Raw genomic sequence first — 21950 nt, 5'->3', positions numbered from 1 at the left:
TCGTGTCAATTCAGAATAACTTCCCTCACTTCAGGTATTTCCATTCCAAAGACTTTATAGCTTTGGCATAAAAGAAAACTAAAACTAAAAGAGAATAGATGATAGAAACTAATAGGGCTAGAGTTCTACTAGGAGAGGATACACGGAACTCTGAGACTCCTACTTCAAGCAGGGAACCCAAAGGCTGATTGTACTACGCTGCCCAAGCCTGTGGGGCTGAGCAATTCTGAAACCAAAATAAAACACAGAAAACACTTTTTCTGCTGTATGGGAGGTAAGTGCAGAAATACATATGGGTACACAAACTCACACACAAACCAAACAATCTTTTGCTATCTTGGGAGATTTAATTTCAAAGCCCTCTGAAGGTCCTCTTTTAATGCAATGACATGTTTTCCACAACCCAATGTAAATGAGCTGTCAGTCCACTAATGAGAATTCGGTCTCATTGCCTTTTAGAGATCTGTTCACTTGGTAGGTTTCTTTGGAAGGGGCAGATTTTACTCATCTGTTTAGGACCGATGATCCGGCTCTGGGATTTTGAAGAGTGCTATATTACGTACTAACACAGCCATCCACAGGGAAAAAATTTCACATAGTTTCAGGGAAATCAACACTGACAGTTGCTGCCTTCCATAATAGATAAACACATTAGCCAGGCTCTGGCTATTAAAACAGAAAATCCAAAGTAAACAGCAATTGTACAAAGAAGCGTTTATGTAAACTGTACCAGTTCACATAGCTGTCTAGGCCGACCTTCCTTCTGCCTAGCAGCTCTTTACAGATGCTTGACCGCTGCTGGGTAGCAGCAGTAGATTATCCGTGGTTCATCAACAGGGACCTCAGACCGCTTAAATGGCAAATCAAACGTGTGATTAGATTATAGATATTAATTTCAAGGAGCTGGTTGTTCAAAGGGATCACAAATAAACCCAACGTCTGATATGGGGGATTTGGTTGGGTTAGGAAGATTTTCCATCAGAGCAAAGCTGGTGTAACCACACATTTTATCATTTATTCTTTCCATTCTCTCTGGTTATACAGCCCTTTTGACGCCTGCACTCGCCTCCACATCGACGCCGTCATCTGTGTCCATATTTCTTCTGTAAGTTGATGTGGCCTGGTTCAAGCCTTTAGCACTCCCCACACCAACTAGAGTAATGTCTTTTAATATATGGCCTAAATACCTTTGAGATCAAGGAAGCTAGTCACAGCGATCCCTTGATCAAATGTTCTGAAAGAACGTGATGGGCAAAACGGAGAGAGGCGAGAGATATTAAGTCCAGTGGTGAGAATGGAAGAAACAATGGAGTAGTTAAGCAATACACGTGGGGAAAACCAGGAGCGCCTTGAGGATTAACTAGCCAGGAAACTTTCCTGAAATGGGCTGATTGCAATAATGTCTCTGTTCAGTTTCCTGGAAGACAGTCAATCACCTTCCAAAATCAGACAACCTCTTTCCACTAGCAACATCCTATTGTGCTTTATTATCTCGAAAATACTTGTCATTTAGAGAAGCTATTTGATTCATACAAAAATTTGCAAGAAAGATGTTATCATTATTCCCGCTTTCACAGATAAGAAAATCGAGGCTTGGCAGTGTTAACCACTGCCGTGGACTGCTTGGGATTCCTGTCTGGTAAGTGCTGCATGGGAAGTGGATCAGCAACCTCTGAAGCCAAGTTCGGTGCGTATCCCAACAAGCTCTGTGCGAGAACAAGAGTGGCTTGCTTCTAGAATAGACCCTCTAATTGTCTGCATAGTTCTCTGGATATGGTCAGTGGTGATTTTTAAAAAGCAATAGGAAAATCGATTGAACGACTCACTTTCCAGAGTTGCATTAACTTTTTCAGGCCACTGGGGTACAATTGACTAAATTACCTCTTCTGGAACACTGAATAGCACCCCAGTGGGTCAAAGAGTAAGTGCGCCTCTGGAAAGTGAGCCATTTACCCCTCCTTCCCTGTGGCACCAGATGTGATATGTCCCCTACGACAGAAATATTAACCCATTTCCATTAAAAACCCACGAAATTGCCCCACACTAGATAAAATGAGTATGGGGAACTTGGGGGAGGGGGGTGGGAAGCAGGAAAAATCAGCCTCCTGCCCACGATACTGGTGAAAAGTCAACATGCACTTAGGTAAAAATATTCATTTTTCATTCAGTGGAGATTTACTATAATCAAGACCTCACAACAGAATAAAAAAAAATATAAATTCAAAGCTGATGGCTTCCAGGGGAGGCCTGCACAGGACACCAGGATGATGAGTTTCATCTTGTGCTGCAGTGTTTCATATGTGAGCTCAAGCATCCATCTTGCTTATGAAATAAAGATACACATCACAAACAGCTGGCCCCTCACATACATCATCAGAATATAGCTTATCCCTTTACCCTGAAAAAAAATAAATCCCTTGGCTAGCAAGTAAACATATTATTACTTCTAATCTCCATAAAGGCAGAAATCTCCAAACACCTTTCTGAGTCACCTTCGGAATGGCTGCTGTGTGATTTCACATTTGCGAGCTACCTCAACCACGTCAAGCATGTCAGCGCTCAGCCCGGCTAGTCCTTCGCTCTTCTGGAAGATGGCTATGCCACGAAAATAAGACAACTTTAATTTAAGAATCATCCAGCTTCTAATTAAACTGCCACAGGCAGCTGGTTGGATAAGTTTTAATCAGTTTCAATCACCTATTGATTGGTATACTGAAGCCTAAAAAATTAAAAGTAAAAGATGATTGGGGAATTGTCCCATCTCAGAACAACAGCAGAGGCCTCTGTAAATAACTCCTCTTTTAACCATCAGCTCAATGAACACTTCAATACTGCAGTACAAAGTCTTCTGCAAAATTACTTTAACTAACAAGCAGAAATTTATCAGCTTCAGCCAAAATCAATGCTGAAATCAATTTGAACACTGGTTGTGTCTAAAGGGGCTCATTGGCAATTTAGGGAAATTACACCATGTAAATGCCTGTGCTTTAATTGAACAGTTTCATCAACTAGGCTGTGATTGCTGTCCATTCATTTATTTACTTTCACTGCAGCTACCACTCCGCAAAGGAATGGCTTTTGTCAGGCTGCGCAGAGGCACTCCGTCTTCATTTCCTGCACTTCTGTGTAGAACCGACCGCAAGAAACAGCATATCCTGACGAGACCAGGACAGACTTTTCCCTTTAACATAAAAGCTGAACACCACACACCGGCATCAGACCATACGCCATCGGGAGCCGGTCATCCTGAAACCCGTAACAGGAAGGAACCGGAGAGTCTTGCCTGCACGTGGCTCTGTGCCCTAACTGTGAGGGCCACATGGGGACGACAACCAGGACAGTGTCTGGATTTTATAGTCGACTCCCATGCTTTTTTTTTTTTTTGAGATGTCTTTGATAACTTCCACAAGTGTGTGTGTGTGTGTGTGTCTGTGTCTGTGTGTCTGTATGTATACTGTGTCAGAACGTTCTCCTTCAAACGTTAGGGAACATTTTCTTGTAGAGTCCCCTGAGATGAGTCAAGAGAAGGCACCATTCTCCAATCCATTTAGGAGATAAAGGCTTAAAGGCATCACAGTTACTAAGTTAAATAGACAGAGACAGTACTGGGCGGGGGGGTGGGGGGGGGGACCCAGCTTCTATATAAAGACCAATAAGCTCAAAAATAAACACGATTCTAGTGGTGATCTACACGTGTAAAATTAGGGTAAGGAAACTAACCACAGAGGAAACAGTCCAAAGAGTTGTATGCTGAAGTCATGGGGGTGTGCAGGCTGGCATGAACCTCTGACCTTGGACTAACCAGTCCAGCTGTTTGTTCACTTGGCTCTCTGTAAGGGACACCTGCTTGATGCAAAAAGCACAAAGTACAGCTGTTGTGCAGTCTGTTTCCTGTGGCTTCTCACAGGGCCAAACGCTGGGATTTCCTGGGAAGGGCGCCGGGAAAGTGGCTCCCTGCCCTGCTCCGGAGCCTCTGGGTCCATTTATCTGGGTTTCGTTTCTCCCCAATTCAAACAAGCATGCTGATGCCTACTGTGCGGGCTGTGTCCCAGGGCAGCTAGCGGAGGGCAGGGGCTTGGGACGCAGAGCGACTCTGAGCACCTCTGGTGTGGGGTGTCCTGAGGCCCCGTCAGGTGGTTCTGGGCCTTCAGAGTGGCAGCGGAACTTCTCACGTGGCCCTCAGCAACGTGCCCCCAGCTGCTGGGCTCTGCCAGCTTTCTCTAAGAATTATATTAAAAAAAAAAAAAAAAGTTAAAAGGGAGAAGAAATTCAGCACGCACGGACTTGACGTGGGGCACATGTCCCTGCAGCCCGAGCCGGCTCCTCCTCTTCACCCCCACCACATTTCGCTGGCTGTCCATATTGTTGCAGATTTTAGTCATAGTTCTTAGATAACTTTCCTCAACACTTAATTACGGTTTAATCTGAGCTTTATGTTTATTGACTAAGTCTACTGTTACATTTTGCTGCTACACTTCGCAGCTGTAATGGAATCAGTGTGTTCGAGAACCTCCCCACACACACCAAGCTCCAAGTACGCTGAGCTTGTTAAAATGCCATATTGATTGTGCCCTAAAGCAAGTTCTAATTTTGTCTGAACACTCTTCACTTCATTACTTGAAAGCACAGAGCAACGCCCAGGAACTCCACTTTTGGCAATGATACTCTACCCGCACCCTCTTCCCTTCTTGCCAACACTGACAAGGCAAAGCATGGGCATTTTTGAGATCAAGAGAACGACCTGATATGTTTAAAAACATAGAAGCTTACAGAAAATTTTACGCTTACCACACACAACCTAAACCTCCATCATCATCTTCCCTTCTAATTTAGTAACCTGCTCCACCAATTCAGTGTTATTACACGAACCAGAACCCCAACATCTTTCACTCTAGTGAGGCAGCAATTCAACAGTAACCAATGACAGAGCAAAGAAAGAAAGAAAAAAAAATACTGTGGCAGAAAGTTACATACAATGAATGCCTCATGGAATTTTCAGTGAATTATTTTCCAAAAAAGCAATTTAAGTAAATACCCTAGATGCTACAGGGTACAAATATTTGCTTGTACTATATGCCAACTGAGAGTACAATTTCCTAACACACCAAGTACTGCAAAATAGCTTTAAAAATTCACTGTGTCTTACAAACCAAGAAATGCACCGCCTCTACTAGCCCAACCACACAATTCACCTAGGGATGTAATTATCAAATTCTAAGTTTTTGATAAGAGACCCAAAGGACTGACCAAATTACAAGTCACGCTGCAGTAAGTAACCCTGTCGGCCAAGCAGAGTTCCAGCAGCTATTAACAAGCCTCGAAAATTAACACCCAGAGACGCCACATCACTGACTTCCAGAAAATACATTAATTTCTATCGCACATCCAGAGATAACTTGGGTTAAAAATGGAAACTCAGAGTGAAAGGCAAACAAAACCCTTGGCTCGAAGAACCCTGCCAGTCCTGCTCTCGGGTCAAGAGGCCCACGTGCCAGCCGACCAGACCCTCGGTGCACCCCTCAATCCCTCCACTCCCCACCTTTCTCTGTGGTAAGCACACCTTCTTGGCAAGAGTGAAAAGACGAAGCGTGACCAGGTGCTGAGCGCGCTGCACGCCGACTACACTGGCCGGGACACAGCGTGCACACTCGTGCTAGAGCTTCTGCCTGAGCGCTGCTTCCGCCTGGAAGGTCCCTGTCCTTTCGGCTGGCACACCAACCGCTCAGGTAACCCTTCCCCAAGGACCTGTTCTACATTCTTCTCTGCACCTGCCAGGTCTGATACCACTTTACCTCAGTATTACCTTGACGACTGTCTGCCTGCCCCACGAGAGTGAGCCCCACGAGCACACTGACCCTGTCTGCTCACCACTGGACTGCAGGTGCTCAGAACGGTCCTAGGTACTTGGTACTGGGTGATGCCCACCAAGTATCTGTGCAGTGAGCAGATGGACAGACAATAAGGCAGAAGGCAGGGGAACAAAACCAAACCACACCTGACGTGAGATGTCTATGGTAACTGAGGATGTATCTGGTTCTGGAACTTTGACTCGGGAGGACCCTGTGCAGTCATCCCCACCCAAGTCCTCGTGGGGATTCTTCCCTCAGCAGTTCCAAGGAGGAGCCACACTGATCTGCTTAAGGTGCAAGAGTCCTCCGCCTCCCAGCACCCAGCACCCAGCACCAGGCATCACTGAGTGTCCATCCCTAGGCTCTGCAGGGTAATTCCCAACACACTCCTGAAAGGGCCCCCACCCAGACAGGCCAAGCCTGACCCTGCAGCGAGGCCCACTAAGGGCCGTCAGAGGCATCCAAGACAGCAATTCTGTCCAGCTCACGGAACACCAGGCAAACCGGTATCTACAGCAACAGCCTTCAGATTTTTAAGTCACTTGTTGGAAGTTTCTCACGTCGGGCACAAGTTAGCCAATGCCTGCAACTAATTCTCAACTCAAACGGCAGTTCTTCCATGAGGCCCTGCCTACCTCAGCCCCAGGGCTCCCGCTCCACAAGGACGGACTCCCCCCCTATCTGCAGGTCCCGTGAGGGCGGGGCTGTCCCCACATGGGACACAGGGCCGCCCTCCCACACAGCACACACTCGGAACCTGGCTGCCCCAGGAAGGAGGGAGGACTACCCAGGCACGATGCCAGCCCCCTCATTCTTGTCTCCATGCTCCTCTGAGTGCTCTCAGCTGCTCATGTCTCGCAAACTCAGCACCCAGAGCTCGATGCGGGACTCCGCACTGCGGGAGGAAGCAGGTCCAGATGTCCCGCACTCTCTCCTGACGCAGCCCAAGAACAGATTTCAAAGGCAGCTAGACCTCCGCCACCCACATCCACAGGCGTGTGCTCAGGGCTATCTACCTGCTCACACCACTTCTGCAGGGGACTTTAGAATTTTTTTTAATAAGGAAAGCATTTAAGTAAAATATTAGAAAGAAGTCCTGCCGCTTCAAAATTATTTTTTCCCTGGGAGGAGATGATGTTAAACACTCAGATTCAGCAAATTCTTACTTGAAATATTACCATAATGTATTGATTTTTTACCAGACTCAATTGACTGAAAAGTTGTTTGTATAGCAATATTGGCCAAACCAATATACTAGAACAATTTTGCTACCCATAGTAATCAAGTGCATTTCTGAAGCATAATTATACTATCATAAAAATAAAGCCAAGATACCCTTTTCCAAGCAATAAAACTATAGGGGCTATAAAATAGGAAGAAGAAAGGACTAAATAAATGAGATTTTTTAAAATGAAATGTAGTGTCTTTCAAAAACACCACTGCCTCCTTTTCCTTCCCTTAAGCCAAGGTTAGCAAAAACTGATCAATACTTCAATCTCAATAAACTATTTCAATAATAGTTAATTCGGGTGGAAACAGAGTCTGAAAGTCTCTGCTCGGTGACCTGTGACATCCTGTCGTGTTGGTGGGCTGCCAATAATCCATCATGGCCATAATGGACATGAGCATGTGTGAAGCTACAGGAATGCAGTGCGGGGCGCGTAGAGCAAAGGTGGGACAGGGAGGAGCCTCAGGAGCTCAGGTCCAGTCTTTAGCTCCTCATCAATGCAATACACATTATCGTTCAAAACAAACCTGGAACGGCGAATGCTGACAGAGGGAGAGAGGGAAGCATACATAATTAATTTTATTTGACAAATACTCATTGATTTTCTGAAAACATGAATCCCCTGCTTGCCACGTGATACTGCGATGCAATGCAGCCATACATGAGTATTTAATTTTGCATTAGGATGGGGTCTTGTTTGCTTGTTTAAATTATGATCTTGGCTGCAAGGAAAAGGCTCTTCATTTGATTGAAAATTTAAACGCAAAATAAATCAAACAATCACTCTAGCTCTCAGGTCAATATCAAACCATTTTAAAAACTATTTGTAATTTATAAGAGGCACGGTGGGGAGGAACGGTGAAGCGGTGGGGTCAATGACACAGTCGCTAGAGGAGCTGAGGCCACACCTACTGCTCTCTGCTGTGGTTTCACACCCTCAGGACAGCTGGTGAGAGAGGAAGTCAAGGATGTCGGGTGCTCTGTGGTTCCAGGAGTCTCGTGCTTTGAGGTATTTGGTTTACTAAATAACATGTATTAGCTAATTCATGTATTTTCTCATTGCATATATAGATGACCATCAGCGTTTCTGTATTTCATTAAATAAATCACTGTACTACAATGAGTTGATACAACTTCAGCCCCCAGACACAAATTTAAAGTCTGATCTGGCCTCTACAGCTGTACTGCAAAGGGCAGAATACCCCTAAGGTAACAGCTCACACAATTTTAGTTTCTAGCTGCAAGGGCCATCCCCAGGCCTCCAGCAACCACCTCTTCAAACAGATAAAGCAACAGACAGCAGGAGACCAAGACCCTGGGGAGTCACTGCCCTTCCCTCATCTTCCTGCCCCTGGATATGTTCAAATTAATTCTGAAATAATGGTATATGTCCAATCTTCAAAACACCATGTAGGCGGCACATTATATCACTGAGAAAATTCTTCCCAAAGTCCAAATTAGACTCTTTACTGTAGCAGAAGCCAGAGGTGGTAAATTCACTATTTTCAAATACCTAGAGATTAGAATACATGGCCTAAAAGCTGGACAATTTGAGTCTTAAGAGCGAATAATTTGAATTAAGGAAAAATACTACAAAAGATCATCTTTGGACGGTTGTTTGCCAACTGACTTAGCATGATTCAATCCTAAGAACCAAATACTGCTTCAATTCTGGACCCAAAGTTTTGGTGGCTCCATCAAACAAAGGAAGTAGAGTCGAACTGACTGGGTTTGGAATCAGAAAACTGGGCTTGCTAATTACTGGGGCTTCGGTGGGACAGACCAGCCAAGGAACGAGCCCACGGTGATTACCACGCTGGGTCCATGGGTGCTTACAAAAAAAGTAATCATTCTTCTCGGTGAATGATCTAAAACAATTACACAACCTCTCAAACTCACCAGATATGGGGAAGAATTTCCATTTGCCTCATTCTCATTTTGGCCAATACGTATCAAACACCAAATTCAATCCTGAAGATTGTACTTGGCCTCACAAGGAAACAATGGATTCTGCTTAACCTGAGACAGCAACACAGCAAAAGAGCAGAGATGCTGTGCAGAACACGGCCTTTCCACCCAACGGCCACAGGGCGGCAAGCCCAAGCCCAAATGGTAAAATGGCCTTACCATCAAACCAGCTTTTTTTTTTTTTTTTTTTTTTGACAGGCAAAGTGGACAGTGAGAGAGAGAGACAGACAGAGCAATCGGAAAACAAAGAGTAACACAGAAAATACTCCAAAACTTAAAAACAAATTAGCAAACACACACAACAATAAGCCTTATTCAGGAAACACTGAAGTATGTAACATGTAGCATAAGACAGATGCAGTTTTCAGCGCTACTTCTACACAGCTGTAATTCAGTAAGAAGTCTGCAGAGGCTGCTGAGGGAGGGTCCCATGGGCAAGGAAGGGGAGGAAGTGCAGGGTTTATGTCACTGCCCTGTCAGTGCTACCATTACCAGAAACTGACACTTAGCAGGTGGCGGTAAGCCCTCAATGGATCATCTCACTGAACCTCACAAGGACTACAGAGACACCACGACCGTCCCCATTTTACAGATGGGTAAACCAAGGCACAGGACATTATACAACTTGCTCAAGGTCACACAACAAGCTAGTGGCAGCCGCAGGGTCTGAACATTTGGGGCCAACGCTGTGGCACAGCAGGTTAACGCCCTGGCCTGCACCGGCATCCTATATGGGCACCGGTTTAAGTCCCGGCTGCTACACTTCTGATCCAGCTCTCTGCTATGGCCTGGGAAAGCAGTAGAAAATGGTCCAAGTCTTTGGGCCCCTGAAGAGGAAGCTCCTGGATCCTGGCTTCAGATCAGCACAGCTCCAGCCATTGCGGCCAATTGGAGAGTGAATGATCGGATGGAAGACTTCTCTCTCCCTCTTTCTCTCTGTGTAACTCTGACCTTCAAATAAATAAATAAATCTTAAAAAAATAAAAGAGTCCTGACACTTAATCGTAATACATCTATTGTTCTCTATTTTCTTGAAGATTTTGAAATTCACTGTGAATCTCTCAGAGCAGAACAGAATGTAAATCTTTCCTTAATTTAGTTTTTTAGAGTAACTTGTAGCCCGATGAGAAATGGAGCCGTAATAAAAATGCATTCACTCCCTTTTCCTAAACTTTTCTGTTTCCTAGGCTTGGGTTATACTTATAAGGTATTTCCTTTATGATCCACTTAGCCCAATACATAATCTAAGAAATTTCAATTTAAAACCACCTGCCTCAGTCACTGTGGTAATCCAGAGAACAGCCCAAGCAGGGGACAGCCCACAGAATCTATCAGCGCTGGGTTAAACGTCCAGGGCCAGAACTTCATATTTTATAAATGTGGAAAAACACCGAGACACAAAGGGTGAAAGTGTATCAACAGCTAAATAATATACATCACAATTACACACGGTATCATATCCCTTGAAATTCACAACGTCTCATCAAGTGGACCAGATATGACTGAAATATTAAACTTTTGCTTTGCACTTATTAGCTTCCTTATACATTATAAGAAAAAAATTAAATAGGCCTGTTAAGCAGTTTTGTTACCAATGAGTGACTTTTCCAATATTTTCCTCATCTAGTTTATGTAGCATAGCTTCTAATGCAATCATTTCATTTGAAAAGCTGTAATTTTTATAGCCAACACCATTAAGGTAAACTTAGTGTAGGAGAAACTCAATCATAACACATCAAACACTTAATTTTATAGAGGATTTTGTAAAGTGGAATCTTATTTCTTAAAATGATGATAGCATTTCCATGTGCAGAACCCAGCGCCAGGGATGAGAACAGCACAAGCTGCAGCCCAGACAGAAAGGAAGCCCAGTGATCAGACAGGTGGTTTCGCGATGGGACCTTCACATTCTCTCCCCTGAAGAGTAACAGAAGCAGTACGATAAATGGGATTTCTTCTTTTCGTAAGCAATCTGTGTCAATCAACTACTTACATTATGACAACTGACATTCACCAGTGTCAAAAACATATTAAACCTTACAACACTCACACTGAGCATTAACAAATAAACTCTTCAGAGAGTTGCTGCCATTGTAACAGCCGAGCAAACTGAAGGGCCTGTGCTAGGGATGTGGGAAGAATGTTCCCTTGGATGCTGTGGCCCATAAGAAGCAGAAGTGCTGGCCATGCTTCTTAGTTAGAAACCACATTAACAGGGCGAACGAGGAGTTACTGTTTAACAGGCACGGAGCCGCAGCTCTGCAAGATGCAAAGAGCCCTTGGGGCTGGATGGTAGGGACGGTGGCACAGTGTGAACCAATGTGACGCTGCTTAGCTTCGGAGGGTGACGATGGCAAATGCTACGTGCGCTCTGCCACAGTTAAAATTAATAGTTTTAAAACAACACTAACAAAAATCTCATTTTTACAATTTTTCTTTGTGCGTATTATTTGTACTTCTGTATATACACCACCTTCCACCATTTTTCTAAATAAACCACATTTTAAGCTAAAGGATTAAAATGTAACCACCGATGATATTACTTCTAATAAAAATTATCTGCTGTGGTCTGCTGGTCGTACGTTTCTTCCCTTCCGGAATAAACTAGGATGGCAAATCTACAACAGGCTTTCAATTAAATAAGATTTGTTGAAATAACACAGATAAGAAGTAAGGATGGCTTCTACAGAAATATTTTTGGATTCCATTTAAGCCGATGAAAACCCAAAGCGTTGCTAGACATCTTTCCTGTTTTATTCTTAGATGCTCAGAATAAAATCATGAGGAAGAACGTTGAGCCTTGAAAACTGCCCCTTGCAGAGAGCTCAAGGAACAAAATCAAGTGCACATGGTCCCTCTTTCCTTTCTAAGGGTGCCTGAACCCCAGAACCATCCCAGCTGGTACAAACTCTAAGGCCAGGTGAAAATGAAGAGAAGACGAGGAGGAAGAGGCTGATATGCAGGACAGGGGCTGCCCCAGGAAGGTGCTGGTGCGGTGTGATCCAGGAAGGAGGGAGATGAGTAACCTCCAGACTCGTCGGACCCACGCAGTCTCCAACACTTCCAGAGCAAGGCCCACGGATCGTGGGAGATTTATTTCTCTGAATTACCCTAGTGGAAGGACCTCACGTTCAGGTCAGAGATCCACGCACTCGGTCACCTGCAGGCAAAACACAATCCGAGTACGTGGACCTGGTTCTGAAAGGGCTGCAGCTGGCAGAAAAGACTCGCATCCTGGCCTCTGCAGCGGAGGAGATGGAAGCTCTGGAGCAGAGCTTGGACTGCCAAGGAGCTTCCGGCCCCGAGAACTGGGGTGCGTTCTGGGAGGTGAGGACGCCATCCTTTTTGGTCACAGGACAAGAGAACAATTTTTCTCTGTAGTCACGTGGTTAGTCAGAACTTTCAAACTCTAAAAATATGAGTGACCAATTAGGAGGCAAATTAATTATTTCACAACTCTGAAAATATCCATTGATAGCAATGTTCCAGCATCTGGGGTAAAAACAGTCACGCTGGGCCGTGGGGTTAGTGTATACATGGAAAACAGCTCTCTGGAGGAAAGCCTTATTGCTCCCTCGGGGCTTTCTTACAAAGGACGGATTTTTTAATTCCTGGTGGAATATTTTTCATACACCACTGCAGACTATTAAGTACCAGATATTACATTATGTGGCTTAAACTTTGCACTGCTGCATGAGAACAGGCTCCCCTGGCGAGACAACTATTTTTTACGGTTAGCATTTTTTAATATGAAAATGAACACTCCTTTAGGGTGGATCACTACGACTGGAATTGGGGAGAATTTTATAACTTAACATATTCATCAATGTGTGTGGAAATACTCGTAGGGGACTAGGGTGAGGAGAGAAGGAAATTCAACAGGAAAAAGGCTTTTTAATAACTTTGCATGTCGACACAGGGCAAAGCAATGGTATTTATAAGGTCTGGCTTCCACTGGGTCTAACTGTGAACAGGTAGGGGACTGGCACAGGATGCTAGTGAGTTAAAAAAATAATAATAATAATGGTTGTTAGAGAGAAAAAAAAAAACACATGAAACTTCAGGCCAGTTAAAGGTACACTTGCTAATGGCAGACTACTTAACTGCACAAGCAGGAGAGATAGAGACCCAGAAATATTAAAAAGGCAACATAAATGCACTTTTCAGGCAATTCCTGAGAAAATACATGCCTTGCAGAATTTTGGAGTCAAAGGCAGAAATAAAATCTAAGCACTGGTGGTCACTTAAAAATCTCTGCCACGGAGAACTCGCATACCCCCAGCAGTCAGCATGAGAGGACGGAAAGTTTAAGTAGAATTGACTACTCACTTGTAGACTGTGCCTCCGTTGCCATGGCCGAGGGTGTCTCGATACCGTATGTCTTGTTCATTCATCTCCACGAGAAAGAAAGAAAAACAAAAAAGGTGTCATGCTGTGGATGGAAATGTCAAGGAGAAGCAACTCTGGGCCATAAACAACAAGCAGTCTGGGTCATTTCAAGTTCAGCTGCAAGAACGAGAAGATCAATACAACATTTGCTGTCCAATTTATAAAAGACGATACCAAGGGACAAAGTGATGGAAAGTTTAATGACAATTTGTTTGCCTGGGTCATTTCATTAAAGTTTGATAAAAGGTGTCAAAATGGAATGATATAACATAGCTCAAAAGGGTCAGGTCAGAGACACTGATAAGAAAACAGTCCAGCACGGCACACAACCAACGCCAAAGAGCCGGCACACAACCAGAGTCAGGCTGGGAGGACAACACACACACACACACACACACACACACACACACGCCCAGCAATCTGAGGCAGATCTGTAAATAAATCAGGCCGGAAACTCCTCAGGTGACCCTCTAATTAACATTTAACAAACTAAATGAGTAATGTTTAGCATTTTTCCTGCAGTAGACACAGCTTTTCTTTGTACGTAATAAATTAGTAGTATTCAGCAATGCCTGGATAGCAATCACATTCTGTTGATGGAAAAGTGCCAAATCAATGCACTTCAAAAGTGCGCAGATAGTCTAAAATTATAATGAATTAAAGGGAAAATATACAGGCATGTAATTTTTATGAACTAGTCATTTTCACACTTTAAAATATGAAGCAGCATGTACATTTTCCAAGATTCTGTAACACTGATCATACCACAAATACTACTCTCATTTGTATCATGAAAGCAAGGGAATTATGTGAGCACCCAAAAAACAGAGTTTAAGAATTTTTAAAGAACTCCCTAAATAATTATTTATCAAATGATTTAAAAACCAACCAGACTCCATCTGATGCATTCAGTTGTTTGCTACACACTGGTCCAGTTGCTTAAAAATTAACTGCCAACTTTATTCACTAAGTGGATTTAATAAAGGTGTTATTCTCCATATAGCTAACGCTTGGGAAAAGCCATTGTAAGCCCTGAAAAAAAAATCAATTTCCAGGGAATTGCATTGCCTTGCATGGGCAGAAAATGGATGGAGTTTTTAATTCAATATCACTTGAAAAAAAATAGTTTGCTTTCAGACCACTACAGTAAAGCTTTAAATATCTTGTTCTACTCCCAACTCCCACCAATCGGATAAAGCTAGCCTTTGTTTATCAAGGGAACTCTGTTTCTCCCACACGTTTCTGAAGTGGAAGCTTCAGAACCATGGATAAAGAATGAGGACTACAGTGCAGGAACAGAAACAGCTTCTTCTCCAAGAAGTCCTGCCAATCCCAAAAGGAAAATCGGCAGACTGACACACGGAGGCCAATTCAGCACCCAATCTAATTGTAGTACAACCTGATTGATGTAATCTACAACCAGCTAATTACTATATTTAGGGTCAGTGAAGAAATGACAGAGAAGTCAGAAAAGTTGGCAACTAGTTTCCTATTTGAAAGAAATCTTGCTCTGTACTACCTTTATATATTACAAAAAAAATATTTTAAACTTGTACCGAAGAGGGAAAAAAAGAAAACCTCATTATTCTGCTCTGAATGGTAAATCCTAAAACAGCACTAAGAAAAGCAGCACAGGAAGTGACGTGAGATGTTAAACCAGCACGGCTGCCACAAGGCTTGCTTTGATCAATGAAGTGCCCATAAATGGCAATATCTACTGGTGGGAACAAACAGGCTACTAGGCCAATTCCCTCAGAACATTTCTCAATATGTTCTAAACATGACTCCAACAATTTGTACCCAAGCTGCATTCTCATCACGGAATAAGGTAAACTTCTAGGGAGAAATCACCCTTATGCAAGTCCACAAATTCAGGATGAGAAACATGGAGATTAAAGGGTAAGCAGGATGGAGCTCTGCAGCCTCTGAGGCTCTGGGGTGAGGTGCTGCAGTCCACGGTCATATCCTGTCCACCACTCCACAGGCAAAAGGGGACGTAGTTAAGTGTCTGCGCACCTTGCACCTTCATAATGCCAACAGCTCAGTCTTGTTTTGGCTAATACCCACCACTAGGCTGAAAAGACAAGTGGCTAGCATTCCCAGTACTCTCATCTAAGCAGGAGTGGCAGGCATCCAACATCAGGGCATGACGGGGGCCTCACAAGGGTGGGGAGGTGAGAAGGGGACAGATACCGTTGACTGCTGCAGGTATGTGTACACGTGTGCTAAGCACTGTGCATGCAAACACAACAGCTACAAATCAAGACAGAATCCAGCAGACAATGAGAAGGACTGTCAGACTCAGAAAAACAAGAATAAATAAAAACAGTTTTCAAGAGCAAGTTATAGAACCATGTCACTTAGAAAGACAGTATCTGTAAGAAAAGGGATTAAAGTGTTTCTACAGCATTTTAAAGTTACACACATTTTTCTCTGGTTTATGAATTGACTGATAGCGCATATATATATATGTATATGTATATGTATATATATATATATATATATATAGACCAGCACTGTGGCATGGCAGGTAAAAGCTGCCAGCTATAGTGCTGGCATCCCATATGGGTGCCAATTTGAGTCCTGGCTGCTCCACTTCTGATCCAGCTCTCTGCTACGGCCTGGGAAAGCAGTAGAAGATGGCCTGAGTCCCTGGCCCCAGCACTTGCATGGGAGACCTGGAAGAAGCTCCTGGCTCCTGATCAGCCCAGCCCTGGCCATTACAGCCATTTGCAGAGTGAAGCAGCAGATGGAAGACCCTCTCTCTCTCTCCCTGCCTCTGCTTCTCTGTAACTCTGCCTTTCAAATAAACAAACAAATCAATCAATCAATCAATCTTTAAACAACATTGGGATGTGTCTGGCCTAGCAGTGAAGATGCTGGTGAAGACACCCCCATCACATATCACAACGACCAGGTTCGAGACCAAGCTCCACTCGCCGTTCCAGCTTCTTGCTGAAGCACTCATTGGGAAGAAGCATGTGATGATCAAGCAATTGTGTTGCACCTTCACGGGAGACCTGCCTGCATTCTCAGCTCCTGGCTCCAGCCCTGGACCAGCCCCATATGTGAGCGTCTGGGGAATAAACCAGGGGGTAGGGGCCTTGCTCTTCCTCCACCTTGTTCTCCCCCTCACTTCTCTCTGTTCTCTCTCAAAAACATAAATAATTTTCGGCCGGCGCTGTGGCTCACTAGGCTAATCCTCCGCCTTGCGGCGCCAGTACACCAGGTTCTAGTCCCGGTCGGGGCACCGGATTCTGTCCCGGTTGCCCCTCTTCCAGGCCAGCTCTCTGCTGTGGCCAGGGAGTGCAGTGGAGGATGGCCCAGGTGCTTGGGCCCTGCACCCCATGGGAGACCAGGATAAGTACCTGGCTCCTGCCATCGGATCAGCGTGCTGCGTCGGCCGCAGTGCACCGACCGCAGAGGCCATTAGAGAGTGAACCAATGGCAAAGGAAGACTTTTCTCTCTGTCTCTCTCTCTCACTGTCCACTCTGCCTGTCAAAAAATAAATAAATAAATAATTTTTAAAAATATTAGATTCTGGGGCAAGCATTTGGTGCAGTGGTTAAGACACTGCTTGGGATGCCCAAATCGCGTATCAGAGTAGCTGGGTTCAAGTCCCGGCTCTGCTTCCAATTCCAGCTTCCTGCTAATATGCACCCTCGGAGACAGTGGTAATGACTCAAGTGGTGGAATCCCTGCCATCTACTTGGGAGACCTAGACTGAGCTCCTGGCTCCTGGCTTCAGGCTGGCCCAGCCCTGGCTGTCATAGGAAGGTGGGAAGTGAACCAGTCGGTGGAAAACTTCTGCCTGTTTCTCAGCCTTTCAAAAAGATTTCAAGAATTTTTTTAAATAGCAAAAATGTTAAAATATCAGATTCTTTTCCTTTCGATTATCTGAATTTCCTAAATTTTATGCAATATATTAATATTTATATTTTAAAAAGTTTCGAAAAGGAAGACTATTATAGAAATCATGAATTCATTATTAAAAACATTTTGAAAGTTTCATATGTCTGATCAAATGATTTCTTTTGATCTTAACTAGGAAAAAAATCTTGAAAGGGATCAACAAACACCAAATAACACTTCTGCCTTTTTTAGTTTATTTTTTATTTATTTTTTGCCTATTAATTCAACCTCCCCAAATGAAGTGCAAGAACAGCCATGGGATCTGTAGGCCTCCAAGAGTACTGCACTTGAAGATTACAGCTGGATCAAGTATCCTAAAACTGAATTTTATAGCATTTTAAGATCATTTAGCTCAGCCCACGTAGGCTATGTGAGTAGTCACTAACAACTAGTCAAGGTTTGAAGTCGGTCTCAGCACACTCTGGTTCACTGCTCTGTGTTATGAGTGTGGAGGGACAGTCACTGCTCTCAGTAGCAACTAAGCACTCAAGTGAAGGCCATTCACAATTAAACAGTAATTTCAGCAGCTCTGCTGTTTGTTTCTAAGAATGGTTTTTTAAATCACATAGCTAATCTTTAAATTGAAAAGGAGCAAAATAAATTTTTTTACCCAATAAACTGCCAAATAGTTTTAAAAGATAGTTCAGATTCCTTGACTAAAAGAAGCAAATAAAAGGCTGGATAATAGATGCCGGGTGGGGAGTGGGGGCAGAAAAAGCCAAGAGTTACAATTGCAAATCAACTGCCAACACAGCAAATGACTTGAGAAAAGTGACTGGCAGGGGGCTGTGCCCCAGCTGGAGGAGAGGAGGGAGACAGCAGCCGCCAAGGGTAGTGGTTGGGTGTGTGGCCTGTGGTTCGCATTTAAACACACAGACTCTTTTACGCTGCAGTGTCACAGTGATCCAAGAAGAGCCACAAGATCTAAGAGTTTTATCTACTAGCAATGATAGTTTGTAAAGCTGATTTTACAATGAATACCTAGTTTCCCTCTCCCATTCTTTTTCTTCCCAAAGACCCAAGGTTTTCCTAATGGCACTCCAAGTTCTCAAAGTAACAGTCAAGGATGCAGCAAAACCGGAATCAGTTCTAGACCAGCGACTTCTAAGTATATTCACACTTGATTTATCAGGAAGAAGAAAATATTCTCACCCTCTCCCACAAAATCTAAAAGACCAAACGAGGAAAAACAACTTATAGATGCAATGGTCACAGCCGCATCCTTGGCGTCACTGTCTACTTTAAAAATTCTTTAAATTGACCCATTGGGCTATTTTTCATCAGTTTCAAATCCAGGGCCAATGTTCAATAGATGCTGCCACACCAGAACTGAAGTGGGAAAAACCCATCAGAGAGACTGACTTACACCTCTCAATAACAGGGCCCAGAAATACCTTATCATTTATTTTTTCAAGCTGGAAAAAATGGAATCCTCCTTCAAAAGGTGCTGAGAGGAAAACAATATCTCTATTCCAAAGACAAAAGGTTAAACTTTTTTGAAAAAAAGGGCTTGACTTAATATATTAATGAAATTAACAGGGAAAATGAAATGGCATTCAATTATGGATCAGCTAAGAAAATGTGCTTTGCTTATTGTCTGTCTGTGTTAAGAAGAATCAGTACCTATCGCTTATAAATCATTAAAATAAAAATGCTCAATTAATCCTTATTTTACATGTAAAGCTCTGACAGAAACCAGTCCTAGCCCAAGACCTTTGCCTCACAAATGGAAGCAGTAATGGCTTCAGAAAGCAGTCACACTCTATGAGCAGACAATTGGAGAGATTTAGTAAATCCCACTTTATAGAGCAGAGACTAATCGGAAAACACGGGCCAGTCAAATGTTTCTTATGAACTGTTGACACTATATCAATGCTGAATCAATCGGTGGCATTTACTCTGAGTGACAGAAAAGAAATAAATATTTATATCACATAACCTATATCAATGAACCCAGGCAGAAAGCTATTTCTAACCTGTCAATATTTGATTATCTTGAAGAATCATGTCCCTTTCTTTTAATGATTAATATGAATTCCTTATTAAATCTAAGTGGAGGCTAGTGGAAAGGCAAATCATTATTAGTGCTTGCGCGCATAAACCACTAGAATAAAACACTGCGCTCAAGTGTTGAAGTATCGTTAAATGTGACTCACATCGTCCACGGCGCTCAGCCCAGACGGCTGTCTGCCCGCAACTGTGCACGCTGCCTTACGCGGCTCATCGCGGCAAAGTTCCTCCCTAACATCAGGGAACTGGGGCGGGGGGATTCGTGGAAAGAGCAATATTCTGAAAGCTCCCAAAGGTGGCTTGCTTTGTTTTGTGAATGAAAGTGCACATAAGAAAAGCTGATCCTTAAAAACAAAGACAATGCCGTTCTGTCTAAGGTGGGTTAGGCCCTTCCCAGGAGAAAGCGACATCGCCATGCCAGTCCCCCACTGCAGAGGCCCTCTCAACGGAGACTTAGCACTAAGATATTTATGGTGTTAGGTCTGCTGTGAAAACATTAAGAACATTTCAGAATGCCGTTTTTTTTTTTTCCTTTGGCAGTGGAAATAAACTGTTTTTCATTTTTGAAAGAGGACTCTGTGACAGGTTATTTTCCATTGCCTGCGCCGAACAAATGTAGTTAAAGCTTCTTAATTTATGTCAATTTTGAAATATATTTTCCAGCTGAAGGACACAAGTGACTCGTATGTAAATTACAATTAGTAAGTAGAATGCAAGCATGTTGAAGAAACATAAATATCCAGGGCTTGATACTTTTGCTTTCAGTTGGGTTTTATTTCACTCTGGTTCTGTGTACATACAGGACACTGGTGGTGTTGGGGGGTGGGGGGAAGCAGAGACTTCAACCTCAGTCTAAACTGACCCTCGGCTGCTTAGAGTTGAAAGTCTTAGCTGGGCGCTCTCTGGAATTTTGAAACTACTCAGACTACACATGCCACACGAGGTTTTCCTTAGCTGTATACAGAGCATTTAAGGACCTGGACGATGACTACAAAAGTCGGACCCAGAGCAGCTTCATTTTTGCTGACCGTCTTCACAACATTGCGTGCGCAGCAGGCAATACTCTAGAAGCATGGCCACACGGTCACCGTTTTACGGCGCACACGGCTACTGGGCCACAACGTTCCAGGTGACGTTAAAGGACAGGCGGCAGCCCCAGCTTTGTCTTCCTGCCATGCTCCACTACAAGCACTTGATTCATGCAATGCCAATGAGGCTTGGAGAGGTCAGCGTGTGAAGGCACTGAATAAGCATCTGAGATAATTAAGATTTCAGCCTTCGAAACATGGACGGGAAGTGAACAGCAGTTAAGAAAATCAATAAGAGTCTGTTATTTGCAGTGACACAGATGTCTCAGTCAATAGAGCCTAATAGGCAGGCTTGATGGCAATGGACAGGCGCCTGCCTCCACGGCTATCAAAGGGCTCCCACTATCACAAACATTAAAACGCATCTACATGCTACTGAAGAATCGAGGACCCTGCAGGTAACTCCATTTGCCCGTGTATGTTTAAAAGCCCCATACACATTTCAGATGTGTCCATCTACTTGAATCAAAATTAGTGAGAAATACCTGGCCTGCAGGCCCACTCGTCCCTCCCTGGCTGGCGGGGGTCAGTCGCCTAGGCAGAAGCATCTGCTGTGACTTGGTTCCCTGAAGAGGCCAGCGGTAGTTTCAGGACAAAAGGAGGAGCTAAGGCAAGAAAGTAACCGTTCTCCCTTTTCTCCCCAAAGACAATGAAAGAAACAGGCGGGCGGCTGCAGAACGCAGGCCGTCCCACCAGCCCGCAGTTGACACACTTGTTCAGAACTGATTAACTTTTCTTAAACTGAGATGGCAGCAGGGTGTGTGCACGGTGCTTCAATCTGCTGGGAGGGAAAGCCATTAGCACAGTTTGAAAAACGTGCTGCAAATTGTTCTGCCAATCAAATTAAGCCATGTTCTTCATTTATGACGGGAAGAAATCCACAGACTCTATCTGTGGAGTAAGTTTATGGATACAGAAACCGCACAGTACTAAGCTCTGGCTACGTGAAAACCTTCATACGTAACAACACCTACCTGGCCATTGGCTAGTATTTTTTTCAGTTCGGCAGAAGACTTCTTTAAGCTGAAAAGGGAAGACATAATTTTTAGTGCAAGATCATTAGTACCTTTGAAGACCACCGAAAATTCCAGACCAGAATACACCTGAGTTTTAGGTGTGACAAGGGCTCTACCCTCTACAGCCTCCTCCCTGTGCAAGGGTTTTTAATGAGTGGCTGGCCAATTGCCAAGGGCATCAATTGAGCGACTAAAATCCCACTCGAAAAGTAAAGCAATAATGAAGTCCACAGTCAAGGGTCAGCTACAACTTTTTTTTGGGGGGGGAGGGTCATTAGTTCTGTCTTTGGGTAGCCTTTCAGTAACATCTGCCTAGGCACACAGTATCTAACAATGGAGTCTTGGAATGTCCACAGCAAACAGAGATTACAGAACTTCAAAAGAAAATAGATGCTTTGGGTCCTGATCTTTCACTGTGGTTAAGAGTTACAATTCTACTTCCTGGGAATAAGATGAGAAGCAGAAATAAATCCTGGTGCTGGGCAGCCC

At 43.8% G+C, this 21950-nt stretch overlaps 1 protein-coding gene across 10 annotated transcripts in view; it reads right to left on the bottom strand.

Annotated features, from left to right (window-relative positions):
* Nucleotides 1–21950, bottom strand: part of MAP2K5 (mitogen-activated protein kinase kinase 5) — a 270153-nt gene that overhangs the window by 192085 nt on the left and 56118 nt on the right. For 6 of the 10 annotated variants that reach the window (XM_089310609.1, XM_051821809.3, XM_002718072.6 and 3 more), the window contains 2 exons: nucleotides 21420–21468; nucleotides 13375–13439 (listed from right to left, as the gene is read on the bottom strand). The exons of 2 other annotated variants lie outside the window; for them this stretch is intronic. In XM_089310609.1, the coding sequence (XP_089166735.1) occupies nucleotides 13375–13439; nucleotides 21420–21468 (114 nt within the window). The remainder of the gene's footprint in view (nucleotides 1–13374; nucleotides 13440–21419; nucleotides 21469–21950) is intronic. 2 more of the 10 variants (XM_089310614.1, XM_089310615.1) reach the window with 1 other exon arrangement.

The sequence above is a fragment of the Oryctolagus cuniculus genome, chromosome 12, assembly GCF_051225735.1.
Source record: "Oryctolagus cuniculus isolate XC-2025 breed Fujian yellow rabbit chromosome 12, ASM5122573v1, whole genome shotgun sequence".
Lineage (NCBI taxonomy): Eukaryota > Metazoa > Chordata > Mammalia > Lagomorpha > Leporidae > Oryctolagus > Oryctolagus cuniculus.
Note: the sequence above shows the minus strand (reverse complement) of the source record. Positions and strands in the feature narration are given on the sequence as shown.